Raw genomic sequence first — 14,118 nt, 5'->3', positions numbered from 1 at the left:
TAGAAATATAAAGTATAATAGACATGAAAAAGGTCAAAGCCTGGCATTACAAAACAAAGCCTTCAGACCAAAAACAGAAGTCCAAATTTACTTATAAAAGATGTCACTTCAACATCACTACGCTCTCCCCTCACCCCCAAAGAGTCAGCAGGCTGCCCTCTCTGAGACTTGTTCTTCAGGAGGTTTCTTCCTGTTAAAAGGACGTTTTTTCTTCCCACTCTTGCCAAGCACTTGCAGGTCATCTGATTGCTGGGGTTTTCTCTCTGTTAATGTAGGGTCTCTACCTCATAATATAAAGCACTTTGAGGTGACTGTTGTTGTGAATACATAAATAAAACTGAATCAAACCTACTTAAGTAGTGCTCCTTAATAATATCAGACTATATGCAGCAATCATAATATGTTGGAATATCTGTCAGAACAAAAGGCTTTTAAATGACTGCTAAAAAACTCAGTCAACAAAAAGTATTTCGTATGCACGTCTTTCTCCGGATGCTCAGCTGATGAGTTGGAACTAGTGGGTATTTTTCAATTTGACTATTTTTAAAGCAAATTTTAGCATTTCAAATGTAGAGATGGAAACTTACCCAAGCAAAGCGAAGGCAGGAATCTCCTTGAGGTCAAAGGGAAAGTCTACCTGGAAATGGGTTCTAAAAAGGGCTGTGACGGTCTCTGGTGCAAGAGAAAGCAAAAGAGGACGAGCTAGTGTATCACTGAGTAGTCATCCAAACTTTAGCAATAACATTAAGTATTACAGATGTTGAATAACTGATGGAAAATGGAGAGTAAAGCTAGTGTCAGGCTGAGCACAGTGAGCAGCTCGATGAAGAAGATTTTTTAAATGGAAGTCCTTTGTGATGCAACAGGAATGTGGTGTACGTCTTGTCCCAAAAACAAATGAGGTAATCTATCATTTGTTAGGTGAAGGCATAAAAAATGATCCTGCTGAAGTTTATTGAGAAAGTACTGAGCAAACCTCAAAACCATGTTTGATCAAACTACACTAGAAACTGAAACTTGCAGCTCGACTGTGATTCATTCTGCTGCGTTTACTTTAACTTGTCTCTTAAATAAACCATCACAGCTACGTGTGTTAGTAACATGGAGACACATTTCATTTGTTCATGCGTTCTGTGTTCAGGGTCTGCTGATTTAAATGCTTGACTACTTTTTAAATTGACATTTTTTAAAGAGACTACATCTGCCAAATTAGGAATTCCCAACAAGCTTTGAGTCCACGTTTTCCTGAATCCATAACTGCAAACAGCCTACAATTTAATTCAACATAAATTAGCGCTGTTGTATCTATGAAAGCAGTAAGGTTTCATTTAATGATCAATGCTTTTTTTTAAGTATTAAATGGTCGACATTGTGAATTCCCTAAAACACCTGGTAAAAACATCTGGCCACACAGTCATACCTTCTTCTTCGTGCCACACAGCCAATACCCTGAAAAAGATGGCAGCGATGGTGACAGAAAAAAACCCTCTCCAATAGCTCCTCACAGCAAAGAATGTGAATGTTACTTCAATACTGAAGAGCACACCTGAAACACACAAACAACGCGAGGCATGAGCGTCGGAACTGACTTTTAAAATATTCAGAAAGTTACAGTGACTTTTCAAAAACCCGTCTTGCACTTGTGTAATGCCGAAGAACAATATTTTCCTTTGTAGCTGTATACATACATGACTTAACAAGAGAGGCTCAAAACAATCTTGAAGCTGAAGAAATTGGCACTGATACAGGCGTGAAAAAAGAAACGCTTAATTACAAGAAAGCTTGTGAAACATTACTTAAACTGCTCCACAGATTTCAGCAACACAAAGCTTATCATATTACATGTTATATGTTACACTGCTCAACTTAAAGCCTTAACAGTGTTTACAGATTTAGCTTACGTCGGGGTGTTACCACGTCACCTTTGATGAACCTCACCTCCTACGGGCGCAGCCAGAACGCAGCCCACTCCCACAGCACAGGCTGCTGCCAGCATCTCTCTGTACCTGGACTCGTTCTGAAATCACACGGATTTCAGCTTTAGAATAAATAGATGTGGGACACAGAAATAAACTCACCATTTAGGCAATATTGAATAGATTAGACTACATTAAATTAGCTACAATCACAATGTAACCGTAAGAAGGTGGAAGACCATTTTAAGTGTTTATCATGAATAGCGGTAATTCTCTGCTCAGAGATACACTGTATGATTGTATCTTCTTTCGCTTTGAAGGTGAAAAGGTTCGAAAAATAAAATATGATAATAATAATAATTCTTTATTTAAAAGGGACAATGGAGTGTAACACAAGTATAAAACATGAAACTGATGTACTGCAAGTTTATGGCCCTGGTATGTTATACTTTCTTACCCCACATGAAGCTGTTTTGGCACATCATGATCCTGGCTTTTCTCCCAGCTATTTTGAAATTGCTCTTGTTTTTAGTCTGGATAAACTTTTGCCTCGGTTATGTTTTCATTTTGATGTTGTTAGTTATTAACTTTTTCTTGTCCTCCTTTTTCTCTCAGGTCTAGTCTGTGTTTCTGTTTCCTCCTGTGTTTACTCAGTTTTGTCGTTGTGGTTTCACCAAATGTGTCAGAATCTCGTGGTGTTGGAGCCGATCAACACTGGTAGATTCATTTATCCTTCAAAGAGCAAAGTACAGCTAAAATCTTCACCAAACCATAGATTGCTTCTGAATCAGTTTTCAGCTTTTACACAGACTGTTTCCTCAATCATCAGAAATCCATCACAACTTTGGAAGCTACACTGCTGCTTGTATTCTTTCATGTGCGCACAGAATGAAATAGATATGAAATGCTTTTGTATTTAGCCACTGTGTACACTGACCGATGAATCAAGTCCAGTGAAAGTATATTTACATACCATGTTTTTAAACAACAAAAGGTTACACAAAGTATTCATTAAATAGAAACAGTCACTAAAGCCAGTGTAGCGTAGCTGCAATATGATCACACGGCTTCTTTCCCGTGAAAAAGCGAGCTTCTGCAATTTGATCGACTTGGAGGTGACGAGGTGAAGATTGAGCAGAGCCAGCATGTAAAGAATCATCGAGATGAGAGCAAATGAAAGTCTGAATTACTGTCTCTAAGCCGTGTGGTTGGAGGCCGGCCTTCACCCTACTGAGGAGACTCAGTTGAAAGAAACTTGTCTTAACAACAGAGCTGATCTGTATTAAATTTTAAAGCACAGTCAAAAGTCACACCAAGCACTGGCATACCCATCAAATGGGTTGGGATGCCCAAATAAAATGATTTCTCTCCAACCACAGTTGTACATCTCTGAGACAGTTCACTAGTGCCTGAATAGAAATATGACTTTTGGCATTTTATAGGCAAAAATATGTGTAGGACATTTGCAAAGCGTAAAAAAAATAAAATCAACAGTGGATGAATTCAATAAAACATGAGAAAGAAAAAGACTCACCTCATAGATTCCTCGAAACACTGGCAACTTGCAGAGGAGAGCTCCACACAAACTGGCGATGTGTACAAAGGGAGCCTGACCGAAGGAAAAGGCATGAAACAGGTTCTCTAGCTGCTGTTTGACGGTCAACAGTTACACATGTTGCGGTTTTTATGCCAGTTGCAGAAAATGAGAAGTGATCTCAGGTGAAAATCTAATTTAAGTAAAAGAAATTTCATATAAGCACAATGGTGCTCCAACACTTTGCTTTGATTTACTCTGTGCGGGTTTCTGAGGACCAGATGTGGTCCGAGTGTAAGCCCGTCTTCTGAGGGATCTTTACTCTTTATTTGGATGTCTTAAAAGCTGTCCCTATTAGGGCTGTCTCTCCGTGGTGGAGTCTTAATGCTGTGACTCACTGAAACCGTGCACGTCAGCAACAGAATGTGGATCAAAACTTCAATTTTGTTGAGAATCTAAAATAAATAAACTCACTGATAAAGACATGTAGCTCTTAGAATATTAGATCCTTCAAACTACCGAGTAATTATTCCCAATTTGATGGTTTGGATGGTGACTGCAGACAGACACAGGAACGCCTACCCACAGCAACATGCAACAGTACATGTACATGAAGACATTTAAAGCGTGTGCAGCTGATTTGTGTGTATGCATCTATTTTACCTCTTTGCCAAGGGGCATACCACTACCCAAGGCAAACGCCAGACTGATGACTTTAGCCACGAAGGTCCTGAAGGTGAGATATTCTTTCAGTAATACTCCTCGTAGGATGGTCTTCATTTCCGAAATCCCTGAACCTGTAGGGGACAACAACGGGCTCTTACAGCTGGCTGAATGTCAAAACTTTCTGTTAGACCCCAAAAGATTGTTTACATTACAATGAACAACAATGGACAAGAAGTACAGATGTTATTTTAATGGAAAAAGTACCAGACATCACACATGATGCCAGGTGTCTCTTGAAAATGAATCTCAATGAGATTTTTACTTGAATAAAAAATGTATGTGTGCAGTTTGTCGCACAATGAGTTGCTAGCTAGTCTTTTAGCTAGATTTAGGCTACATCAAGTATAGCAGAGATGAATTTGAATTTAAGACGATGATGCTTAGAGTCAACTTTATACCAAACCATATGTCTTGTATAAAAATAGTGGAAGCAGCACAGTGTCAGTGTAGGAAGGACATGAGCCAACATCCTGTTCAATTCAATTGTGTACATCCACAAAAAGCAGCAGTTCAGCTGAACACTAATAAAATCTGAAGCTTACATTAGAAATTATTGACAATTGTGATTCCTTTTCATACGCCGAGACTCTACATAGATCCCAGTGTTCCTCCACCTGTTGAATCCCACTTTAACCACTGAATTTTCTTATTTTGTTGAGCAGGTGTGGAGGCCAAGTTACCCGCCACCATGTGGCCAACTGGAAAAAAATTATTTTTTACATATCAAACTAACCACAGTCAATGGAAGTAGAATTTAGCTTTGAATAGTATTTGTATTCTTATATAGTAGTATTGTTTCATCAGTATATTATATAGCACAAGGTTCAGTTACCTTGTACAACAATGGTTCGTAGAATCATCCTTCAAAGAGATACTTTTACTTTCTTCCTTTGAGTACATTTGAGATCAAGTTTCACTTTTACTTGAGAAATGAACTTTTTTCAGTACTTGAGTATTTCTTTTTACATTTTGGTGTCACATCTGTTTACATACCAGCAGCCTGTGGGGAGACGATCTGGGTGAAGCCGGCAGAAAACACGATGAGAGCCACAGAATAGCCGACCCAGCCCAGGTACTGCAGGAACCCGTTACTGTCCAGTCTACCATATATCCACTGCTGTCCTGTGGACACACAAACCAGGCCCAACGTGTAAAACCATCCTCACAGATTTACAGTGCAGTTACAGACCTATACAACAAAACTGGAACTGACAGGTCGAGGTTAGTTTCCCTTTCTGAAAGTTTGAAACACGCAGCTGGAGAAATATGTTTGAATATCTCAACTGTGAGATTTGACATTTCTGATGAATTTCTAAAGTTCAGGTGTCTAATTTCAACTTCCTGTTTGCACAGTTTGCTTACTTATTGTTCCCCTATCCACCTCCCTCCTCCCTGCTCCCCTTTGCTCTCATCTTCATTACTTTCTTCTTTACACCAAACTGTTTTTTCCTTTTTACACTTTTAAATGCCTCTTTCATTCCTGTCTACTGTACCTTCTAGTTTTTATCCCTTGGATAACCTTTAACACACAACAAAGAGTTACTGAGCTTGATTTGCTGTTTTGAATAAAACGTACTGGTAACTTTCTTAAACTGAGTTCTAATAATGTGAGAAAAATTGAGTTCAGTTTACTTAATATAGATTACTATACTAGATTTTACAGCCAAACTATAGTCTGTATTTCAGTCAGTTTTGTTGGCTATGAATCTAATGTGGACAGGAAACAGTGTTTTTTTCTTTAGCTGTGCTAGTGGGCCTGCAGCCTCGCTTTTGCCTCCTTTGTTTACATATTTATGTAGATCTACACAATCCAGTGTCAGTCAGACATAGATTTTGTATGGTTGGGTAGTCTAGGTATAATAATAATGGATTGCATTTATAAAGCGCTTTTCAAGAAACCTCAAAGCACTTTACAATTCCACTATTCATTCACTCTCACATTCACACACTGGCAGCTACAGCTGTAGCCACAGCTGCCCTGGGGCAGACAGACAGAGGCGAGGCTGCCATATCGCGCCATCGGCCCCGCTGGCCATCACCAGTAGGTGGTAGGTGAAGTGTCTTGCCCAAGGACACAACGACCGAGACTGTCCGAGCCGGGGCTCGAACCGGCAACCTTCCGGTTACAGGACGAACTGCCAACTCTTTGAGCCACGATCGCCCTACGTATAATAACATACATCTGCCCAACAAAATTGGGGGGCTCAGACAAAGGAAGAGAAAGCCCCCCCTTGGACTGCTGAGTTTCTGCATTTTGGTCGACTATGCCCCCCCAATGTGTGCTCTGATGTACAGAGAGAAAAAAGGAAATGCAGAAATTTATGTCAAAAAATTAGAGGAGATTTGGCTGATGTGATGGGAAAACGAAGGTCGTTACATTATGTGTGCAGGAAACCAGATTGAAGGCCAGGCCAGGCACACTGGAGGTGGAGTCAAGCTGCTCTGCCATGGTATTGGATGGTAAGGAATTGTAACACTAGAGGAAAGTGATACTGAACCCCAAATTGCTCCTTTGATGCATTTGTGTGTGAATGTTACACATAGATAGAAAGAACGTGTAGGAAAAGAAGCGTGTGTGAAACGTGTTGTTTAAGGTGCTATGAGTGCTAAAGCTATATAAGAACAAAGCTTTTTACCATTTATTTGTGGTTTCTAGTTTCTCTTACCCAGTCTGGCTTTGCCCTATCACAGAGCTTTTTCCCAGTGCATCTACTTGGACACAAAGTTTCCTGCCAGTCATTTGTCAAATTCCAAGTTTTTTTTTATGTCAACTTGGTTTAAGAGTGGTCTCCATCACTAAGAAGTAAATCCAATATGTGCCACATCTGATGGTTTGATCCAGTGTCTAATTCCATTGTATCTTTTTCTTCATTTATTTTGTGTTTTCACTGTCCGATTTTAAAATTCTGAATAGATTTGTATACATTTGCATACATGTGTAGAACTAGAATGTGAAAGACTTCAAATAAATTCAGCCCTTTTCCATTCCTGTTACCTCACCCTTCACCACTACCTCCATCCTATCAACTCATCTTTTCCTCTCGCCATCAGTTTCCTGTAGTTGTTAGATATTACTGACCTCCTTCCTTCCCAAAATGTGTTATTATGTTAGTGTGTAGTGATGCTGCATTCTTACAAACAAACAAACAAAACCAACCCAGTCTCTCCCTCACCTTTTAGGAGCATGTTGATGCCCAGTTCCATTGCCCAGCTGGTTAGGCCCATGAGGAGCCCCAACAGGAAGAAGAAGATCCAGTCCTCCCCGATCAATGAGATCAGGAACCTCAGCCTGCGAAATGGGCCGACTAATGGGATGTCAAGAACACAGCATGATACATTAGGACTACAGCACCCAGAGATTAGTACAGGTCACTTTATTCTACATGTTCCAATAACAGCTGTTTCATCCCAATAGCTTTTGAAATATTGAACAGCAATAAACATGTTGTTAGCCCAAAAGACCACTGCTTCGTACTCGATAGCATTTTACAAGTTAGCAAACCAGAGATGCAAAAGTTTCTTATCTTTGGCCCAAATCTAAACAGATCCATGCCCAATAACAAAGAAGTAGATTAGATACATCTTTAATGATCTCTCAGGTGCGTTCCTCTGAGAAATTCAGTAATTATGAATTTGTTTAAAAAATAAAGACGACATTTTCAGAAGTTTATATTCCTGGTGAAAACCATTTCTCTTTATTTCTTTCTTCCCACCCTTATCTTACTCGCAGGAAAAAGACGATTGTGTGCAGTGAGTTGCTTTGCTTTCATCTCTCTGCTTCCTTTTTACACTTGAGCTTGTAGAACAAATGCCGATGTTTTAATACGCCAAATAATTGACTTTTATGGCATTCAGCCTTTTCATTTAAGCATATCCAAGAATTCCCTGTCAAACATTTATTTCAAAACCTAACTTATTAGGTCCTTCATTTGCTTTTCAAAAACTGCCCTGCATCAGCTGCCGGTAATCAGAATCACAGTTATTCCCAACACTGCAAACATATTGTTCTTTCATCAAATCAAGAACTGAAGGTAATAATAAGTGTGTGTGTGTGTGTGCTGGCTGAGAGCATTTAAATGGAGGAGCAGTCCATTAACTGTACAAGTTACTTATTTGTTAAATGTAGTAAAGGGCATCTTGTATCACAATCCAATTGCCCACTCTCTGGTACGTTGCCTTGATGATATTTGAAACTTTTAAAATAACGGGGACACTGTGACAAAGTCAAAGATGCAGGAGACGTTAGAGGGGAAAGCTGCAGTTAAATATGTTCGGGTAAAGGGTCATTGTGAACCACACTGAACACACTGTTATCACTTTGATGTGTTTATGCCTCCGTGTGCTCTCTGAAATCTTTCCCTACTACGGAGGCCCGCAAGGGACATGGGAGAAAAACATTACGATGAACTTTTGCGAGATCTCGCAAAAGTTGAATTCCCACAATGGCGGCAGCTACTTAGTTGCAATATTACTCTTTCTGGGTCACAAAAGAAACTTTCAAGATATTTTGAGGCGTGAATGTAGCTGTGTAAACATCATATATTTGCAAAAGTGCTACGACGTTTTCACAAAACTTTTGCGAGATCCCGAGTTTGCTTTGCGAGATGACGCAAAAGTCCATAATTTGTTTTTCTCCCATGTCCCTCGCGGGGCTCCATACCCCACACACTGATTCTATATTATTTATCCACTATGTTACATGTTGCTTCTCTTTACAGAGGAATGTAGCTCTGGTCACCTTTTTGGGCACAGCTGCATATTCTGAGTTTGCATAAATGTCTGTGTGAGTGCTGGGAGTTTGTGATATCAGCAGTGAGAGAAAGAGACAGGACAAGTGAAGACCAACTGGTTTCATAGACTGACACATGGCTACAAAGATGGAGACAATGGAAGTGAAGTGAACACAAGTGATGAGGAGGTGTTGGGTGGGTTTCCACTGCCATATACAGGAGGGAGAGTGTGGAGTGTGGAGGAAGGTGGATTAAGATGTTTGTATACAACATTATGATCTAGTGAGAGTTGGGTGCAAGTGAATAGTGAAGCTTTAAGCATTAGAAACAGAGAAAGTAGATGACTTTGAATACCTGGGTTAACCATCCAAAGCAATGAACAATGTGGTGTTGGAGCCCGTTCTCACTCCCGAGGCGTAACATGCCGATGTTTTGTCACGTCCCGCGGCGTTCCTGAGGAACGCGAAAGGAGACTTTCGGCGTTCATATGGTACGTGGCGGGTTATGGCCGAAATCCAGTGCAATGACGCTCCCGCAGTAATAGACGTTCCAGCCCTGTATTCCAGCCCTAAACCTAACCTTATCCCTAGCCCTAACCATAACCTTTTTCCTGAGCTTAACCAGGACTTTAATGATGTTAAATAGCGTGTTTCTAAGTGATTTGAAGAAAAAGAGCGAACATGTGTAGATTGAGTCCATACGGTTCTCATATTTCCTCATTTTTCCGAGGTCGTCATTTAGGAACGTGGTGGGTAGCCGAAAACGTAATATGTTGACGATTTGTCACCTAGCGTAAAATGTTACACTGTGGGAGTGAGAACGTGTTGGGTGGCGATAAGTGAGAGGAAAAAAAGTAGAAAGAGTGAAGATGAAGCACTAACAAAAAGACAGGAGTCCAAGCTGAAGATGCTTAGATTCTCTTTGGGAGACAGCAGGATGGACAGAAGTAGAATCAACTACAACAGAGAGACGGCTCAGGTTGAGCAGTTTGGAGACAAGGTTAGAGACTCTAGGCTGAGATGGTCGGGCCATGCTTACAGGAAGGATAAAGGAAATATTGGACAAACATTGAGTTGCCATGCAGTAGGACGGGAGCAAGATCACAGAGGAGGTTCACAGATGCTCTGAAGGAGGACACGGACAGGGTTGGTGTGAATAGGAGCAGCACAGTGGCGTGGTTCTTAGTTGGAGCCACCTAGTCAGGGGCTCTTCGTATGGATTTTGCATGTTCTCCCCGTGTTTGCGTTGGTTCCCTTTGAGTACTCCGGCTTCCTCCCACAGTAATTGGTAATAAATGGTAAATCCTAATTGCCCCTAGGTGTGAATGGTTAGTCTGCCTGTCTATTTGTTTATTTATAAGGAACCCCATTAGCATCCACAACACTGGTTGCTCGTCTTCCTGGGGCCCAAACCATCAAATACCATCGAATAAAATGTTACACAATGAGTTGGATGCAAAATGTCCTCATAATTTGGCTCTTACATCCACAATGAGGTTTTACAATTCTGAAAATATGAGCATGTAAATATTAAAAAATATAAAAACACTCAAACAAAATACACAATTTCCATTCCAAGTGACGTTACCCTCTTACAACATTTACAAATAAATTAAAAACTGCCTAAATAGGCTTTTAGGTGATTTTTAAAATTATGAATAGAAGCCAATTCTCTAATTGCATAAGGCAACTTATTCCACTGATGCTCTGAATATAACAGAGTTTTTCAAAAAGTTACTTTTAACTCGAGGAGTTACTAAATTGTGGTTAGTTGAGAATCGTGTAGCATGATTATGTATTTCATCTGGATGCAACTGAGCATAAAAAAGTGTGGTGTGTTTGCCAGTGTTGCTTTCTTTAAAAATACAAGTAAGCCATAGTGTAATTTAGCTTGTACAGAAAGCCAAGAAAGTTTATCGTGCATTTTATCAATACTTGTATAATATGAACAGCTTAACACTAATCCGCCCTATTTTGGACTAACTGAAGTTCAGATCTGTCTTATTAGCTGCTGACCAAATGATTGAGCAGTTCTCTAGATGAGATAATACTAGTGCGTTAATGACATCTTTCTATGTCTATGTTTGGCCTGCGACAGACTCAGGGTATACCTGTCCAGGGTATACACTGCCTCTCCTCCTGTGACAGCTGGGATAGGCTCCAGCCCCCTGTGACCTTGACAAGTATAAGTGGAAGAGAATGGATGGATGGACAAGTGGAAAATTGCACATGAAGATTGCCTGTAAGTCATAATTTTATCTTTTAAGAAATGATCACTGACAGAAATTTATCCTGAGTTCAAACTCATCTGTAGGTGACTCCGATGAATTGGGCGTGAAATCCAACACAATCCATGCATACTGGATTTAGACAAACATCTGTATCACTAAAGCTTCACCATGATTAGAAGTGTCAAAGCTGTCGAGTCTCAGACTAAAACTGACAGTCTATGTGTGCCTTGGAGATTCCACTTGAACATCAGAGACTTGTGTTTGTTTTATCCTTCAATGCATTTAGTCCTACATAATCTCGTTACTGTAGCTACCTGACAACACCAACAGTAGGTAAGACAGGCAGTGGATCATGAATGCTTTTGCCATGATTGCCTGCAGATATTGTTTAGCTTCTTTATCTAACTGTTCAGTAGGATCAATGCTTCCCAAGCAACACCTAAGGCACAGGGTTTAGTTTAGAGACATCAAAGTGATTGTAGTATTACATTTTTAACGGAAAGCTAATGTTCAAACAATTTCTCTCAAGGCTTGGATTCTGAGCAATTCATGGAGTACTCTTTGTATTTTTTCTCTGAGCTGTGCCATCGCCAAAGACTGCTTAATAATCCTTTTTCTTTTTCTACCACTTAAAATCATGACCATGTAATGCGTATTTGATAACAAATCCATGCTGGAGCTGTCAGTGGGCTTTTGGTTCAGTCTGAGGGCCATCCAGTCAGTGTGCAAATGGCCAAACTACAGTAAAACACGACCATGTTCAGTGATGTTTTCAGTACTACAGGAGGCTCAGTTCAAAGGTCAGTAAACCTGAACAGTTAAGTCTTGAGCCTCATTCAGTGGTAATGCCAATATTCAAATGGCAAGCTACACGGTGTGGATTTCTACATATACAAATTGCTCTCTACCGCTACAGGAATGTAGACTGTGTGAACTTTTGTGAAAGATAAAAAGGTCCAAATTTTAATAGGGTTTAGAAATCTGTATCACTGCACTTCTTTTCTTTAAACTAATTTTGTTCGTTGTGGTGTGAACAGGCATTTGTCCATCACATGGTTAGAAATGGTAAGATTTTCTAATTTCAGAAACAGGAATAATAACACTTGCTGCTCATCCTTCATATTCCCTGCTGGCTGTGTGGTTTGACTCTTACACTTGGCACAGCGTCCACTGTCGTGCTCCAGTGTCCGGCTTCGCTGACTGACCTTCGTCCCACTTTCCTTCAGCCGAGTGGCCTCCTCTTTGGCACACACCCCGAGCTCCTGGGTGTAGCGCCCATACATCTGCGAAAAAACACCGGCATCCATTTAGCTTTCAAAAAACAAACACATTACACATGTCCCAAAAATGGGCGGTGTGATGTAAATCAGAATTGTATCTTTCTTCTGACTTCTTGTCTGAATTAATTTCCATATTTGGCCCCCCGTGCATAGGGGCAGTGGCGGTTTTTGATATGGGCGACACAACGTTGCCTGGGGCGGTATCGTGGTGGGGGCGGCATCATGGGCATCAGCAAAAAAAAGTTGCTCGCACCCATGTTGCCCTGACATCATACCAAAGCCTTTTGAGGACTGCATAGGCACCGAACCGTTTTCTTTTGCGGAGAGTAAAGGCACCCTGTGTTTGCGAGGTGCTGCTTGCCACACAGGAAGGAGAGAGCGGGCGGCATTCTCTGGCTGGAGCGGCATCTAATAAGCAGCTCACAAAACTAAACTAAAATAAACCAACAAACTAGGGCTGTCAACGTTAATGCTGTCATCATGATTAACGCGATTACAATTTTTAACACAATTAAACCATTTGGAGCGCAGAATGACTCAAACTCCCTGAAATGTTACTGTTTGTCCAAAGTCTGTCCCTTCTGTGCTCCCGATGGGTTGATTGCGTTAAAAATTGTAATCACATTAATCGTGATGACGGTGTTAACGTGTTAACATTGACAGCCCTACAACAAACACAAACACTGAAGACATTATGATACAGACTTATAATTTGCACTAATGTGTTTTCTAAATTCTATCACATATAATTGAAAAGTTAGCTCGAGGGCCCTCGCTGCGCCTGCTGCTGAAGTCTCACACACAACCTGTCAACAGGGGAGGGGCGGGCTGCTTCCAAACAGACCACATTTCATTCATAATGCTGTAAATCCAAGCCCGTTATGTATCAATTATTTTTCCTGGGTTGTGTGAAATCCCAGAAAAAAAGAAACCCTATACAAGGTGTAGGCCTATTAGTCTATTAGTGTATGTTGTGGGGTTGGGTGTTGATACTGGAGTGCAGAATTACTGATGAAAGATGGACAAGAAAAGGTCAAAGCCATCAGGTCCTGAGTTCAGAAAAAAGAGAAAAGAAGAGGAGAAAAAGATGCAGGTCTTTGAGTCTTTGAGAGGGAGTGTTCAACCAGGGCAGCAAACAGGCTGGGACCGCGCCTGCGTAGGGGGAGGAGGCCTCCTTTGCATGGAGGTGTAGGTGGTCCCAAAACGTTCCACAGGAAAGCATATTGAATATTGAATTAAAGCTGGGTTGCAAAATGACATACACATATGCAGCATATAAGGGCATCCTGAAGCAGCTTACATAATGTGTCCTTATATGAGACTTTCCAATTAATGCATACACAGCAAATTCAAAAGTGTTAAATGTTTTGGTGTTAGTAGTCTTAGAGTTAATTTTACTCTAAGTAGAGTCACATTCTTTTAATGTAACTCTGAGGTGTAAAATGATAGTAGTTAAAATCGAGTGTTAAAAATTAGTGTTTCTATGTCAAAGCTGGAGGTGTTACAATGGAAACATTAACTCTTGACCTCTTAACTCTGAACTCCTACAGGGGCTATGACACCAATAGAGTAAATTCACAGATTCCGCCCCCAGCACGGCTCCAATCGAAGCTGAAGTGAAGCCGTTTCAGAACATTTTGCTCTACGTATTTAAGTTGTTTGCCATGCTTGGTAAGTCATTTTTTCAAAGATTGTTTCAATT

The 14,118-nt window shown here is 40.5% G+C and overlaps 1 protein-coding gene across 1 annotated transcript in view; it reads right to left on the bottom strand.

Annotated features, from left to right (window-relative positions):
- LOC102782984 (chloride channel protein 2-like) overlaps window positions 1-14,118 on the bottom strand; it is a 44,798-nt gene that overhangs the window by 25,803 nt on the left and 4,877 nt on the right. The window contains exons 2-9 of the mRNA XM_087841138.1: window positions 12,290-12,419; window positions 7,350-7,481; window positions 5,170-5,298; window positions 4,114-4,247; window positions 3,451-3,525; window positions 1,939-2,017; window positions 1,421-1,546; window positions 588-672 (exon numbers count right to left, since the gene is read on the bottom strand). Coding sequence (XP_087697264.1) covers window positions 588-672; window positions 1,421-1,546; window positions 1,939-2,017; window positions 3,451-3,525; window positions 4,114-4,247; window positions 5,170-5,298; window positions 7,350-7,481; window positions 12,290-12,419 — 890 coding nt within the window. The remainder of the gene's footprint in view (window positions 1-587; window positions 673-1,420; window positions 1,547-1,938; window positions 2,018-3,450; window positions 3,526-4,113; window positions 4,248-5,169; window positions 5,299-7,349; window positions 7,482-12,289; window positions 12,420-14,118) is intronic.

This window comes from Neolamprologus brichardi, chromosome 1 (assembly GCF_056152115.1).
Source record: "Neolamprologus brichardi isolate AB-2024 chromosome 1, ASM5615211v1, whole genome shotgun sequence".
Classification (NCBI taxonomy): domain Eukaryota; kingdom Metazoa; phylum Chordata; class Actinopteri; order Cichliformes; family Cichlidae; genus Neolamprologus; species Neolamprologus brichardi.
Note: the sequence above shows the minus strand (reverse complement) of the source record. Positions and strands in the feature narration are given on the sequence as shown.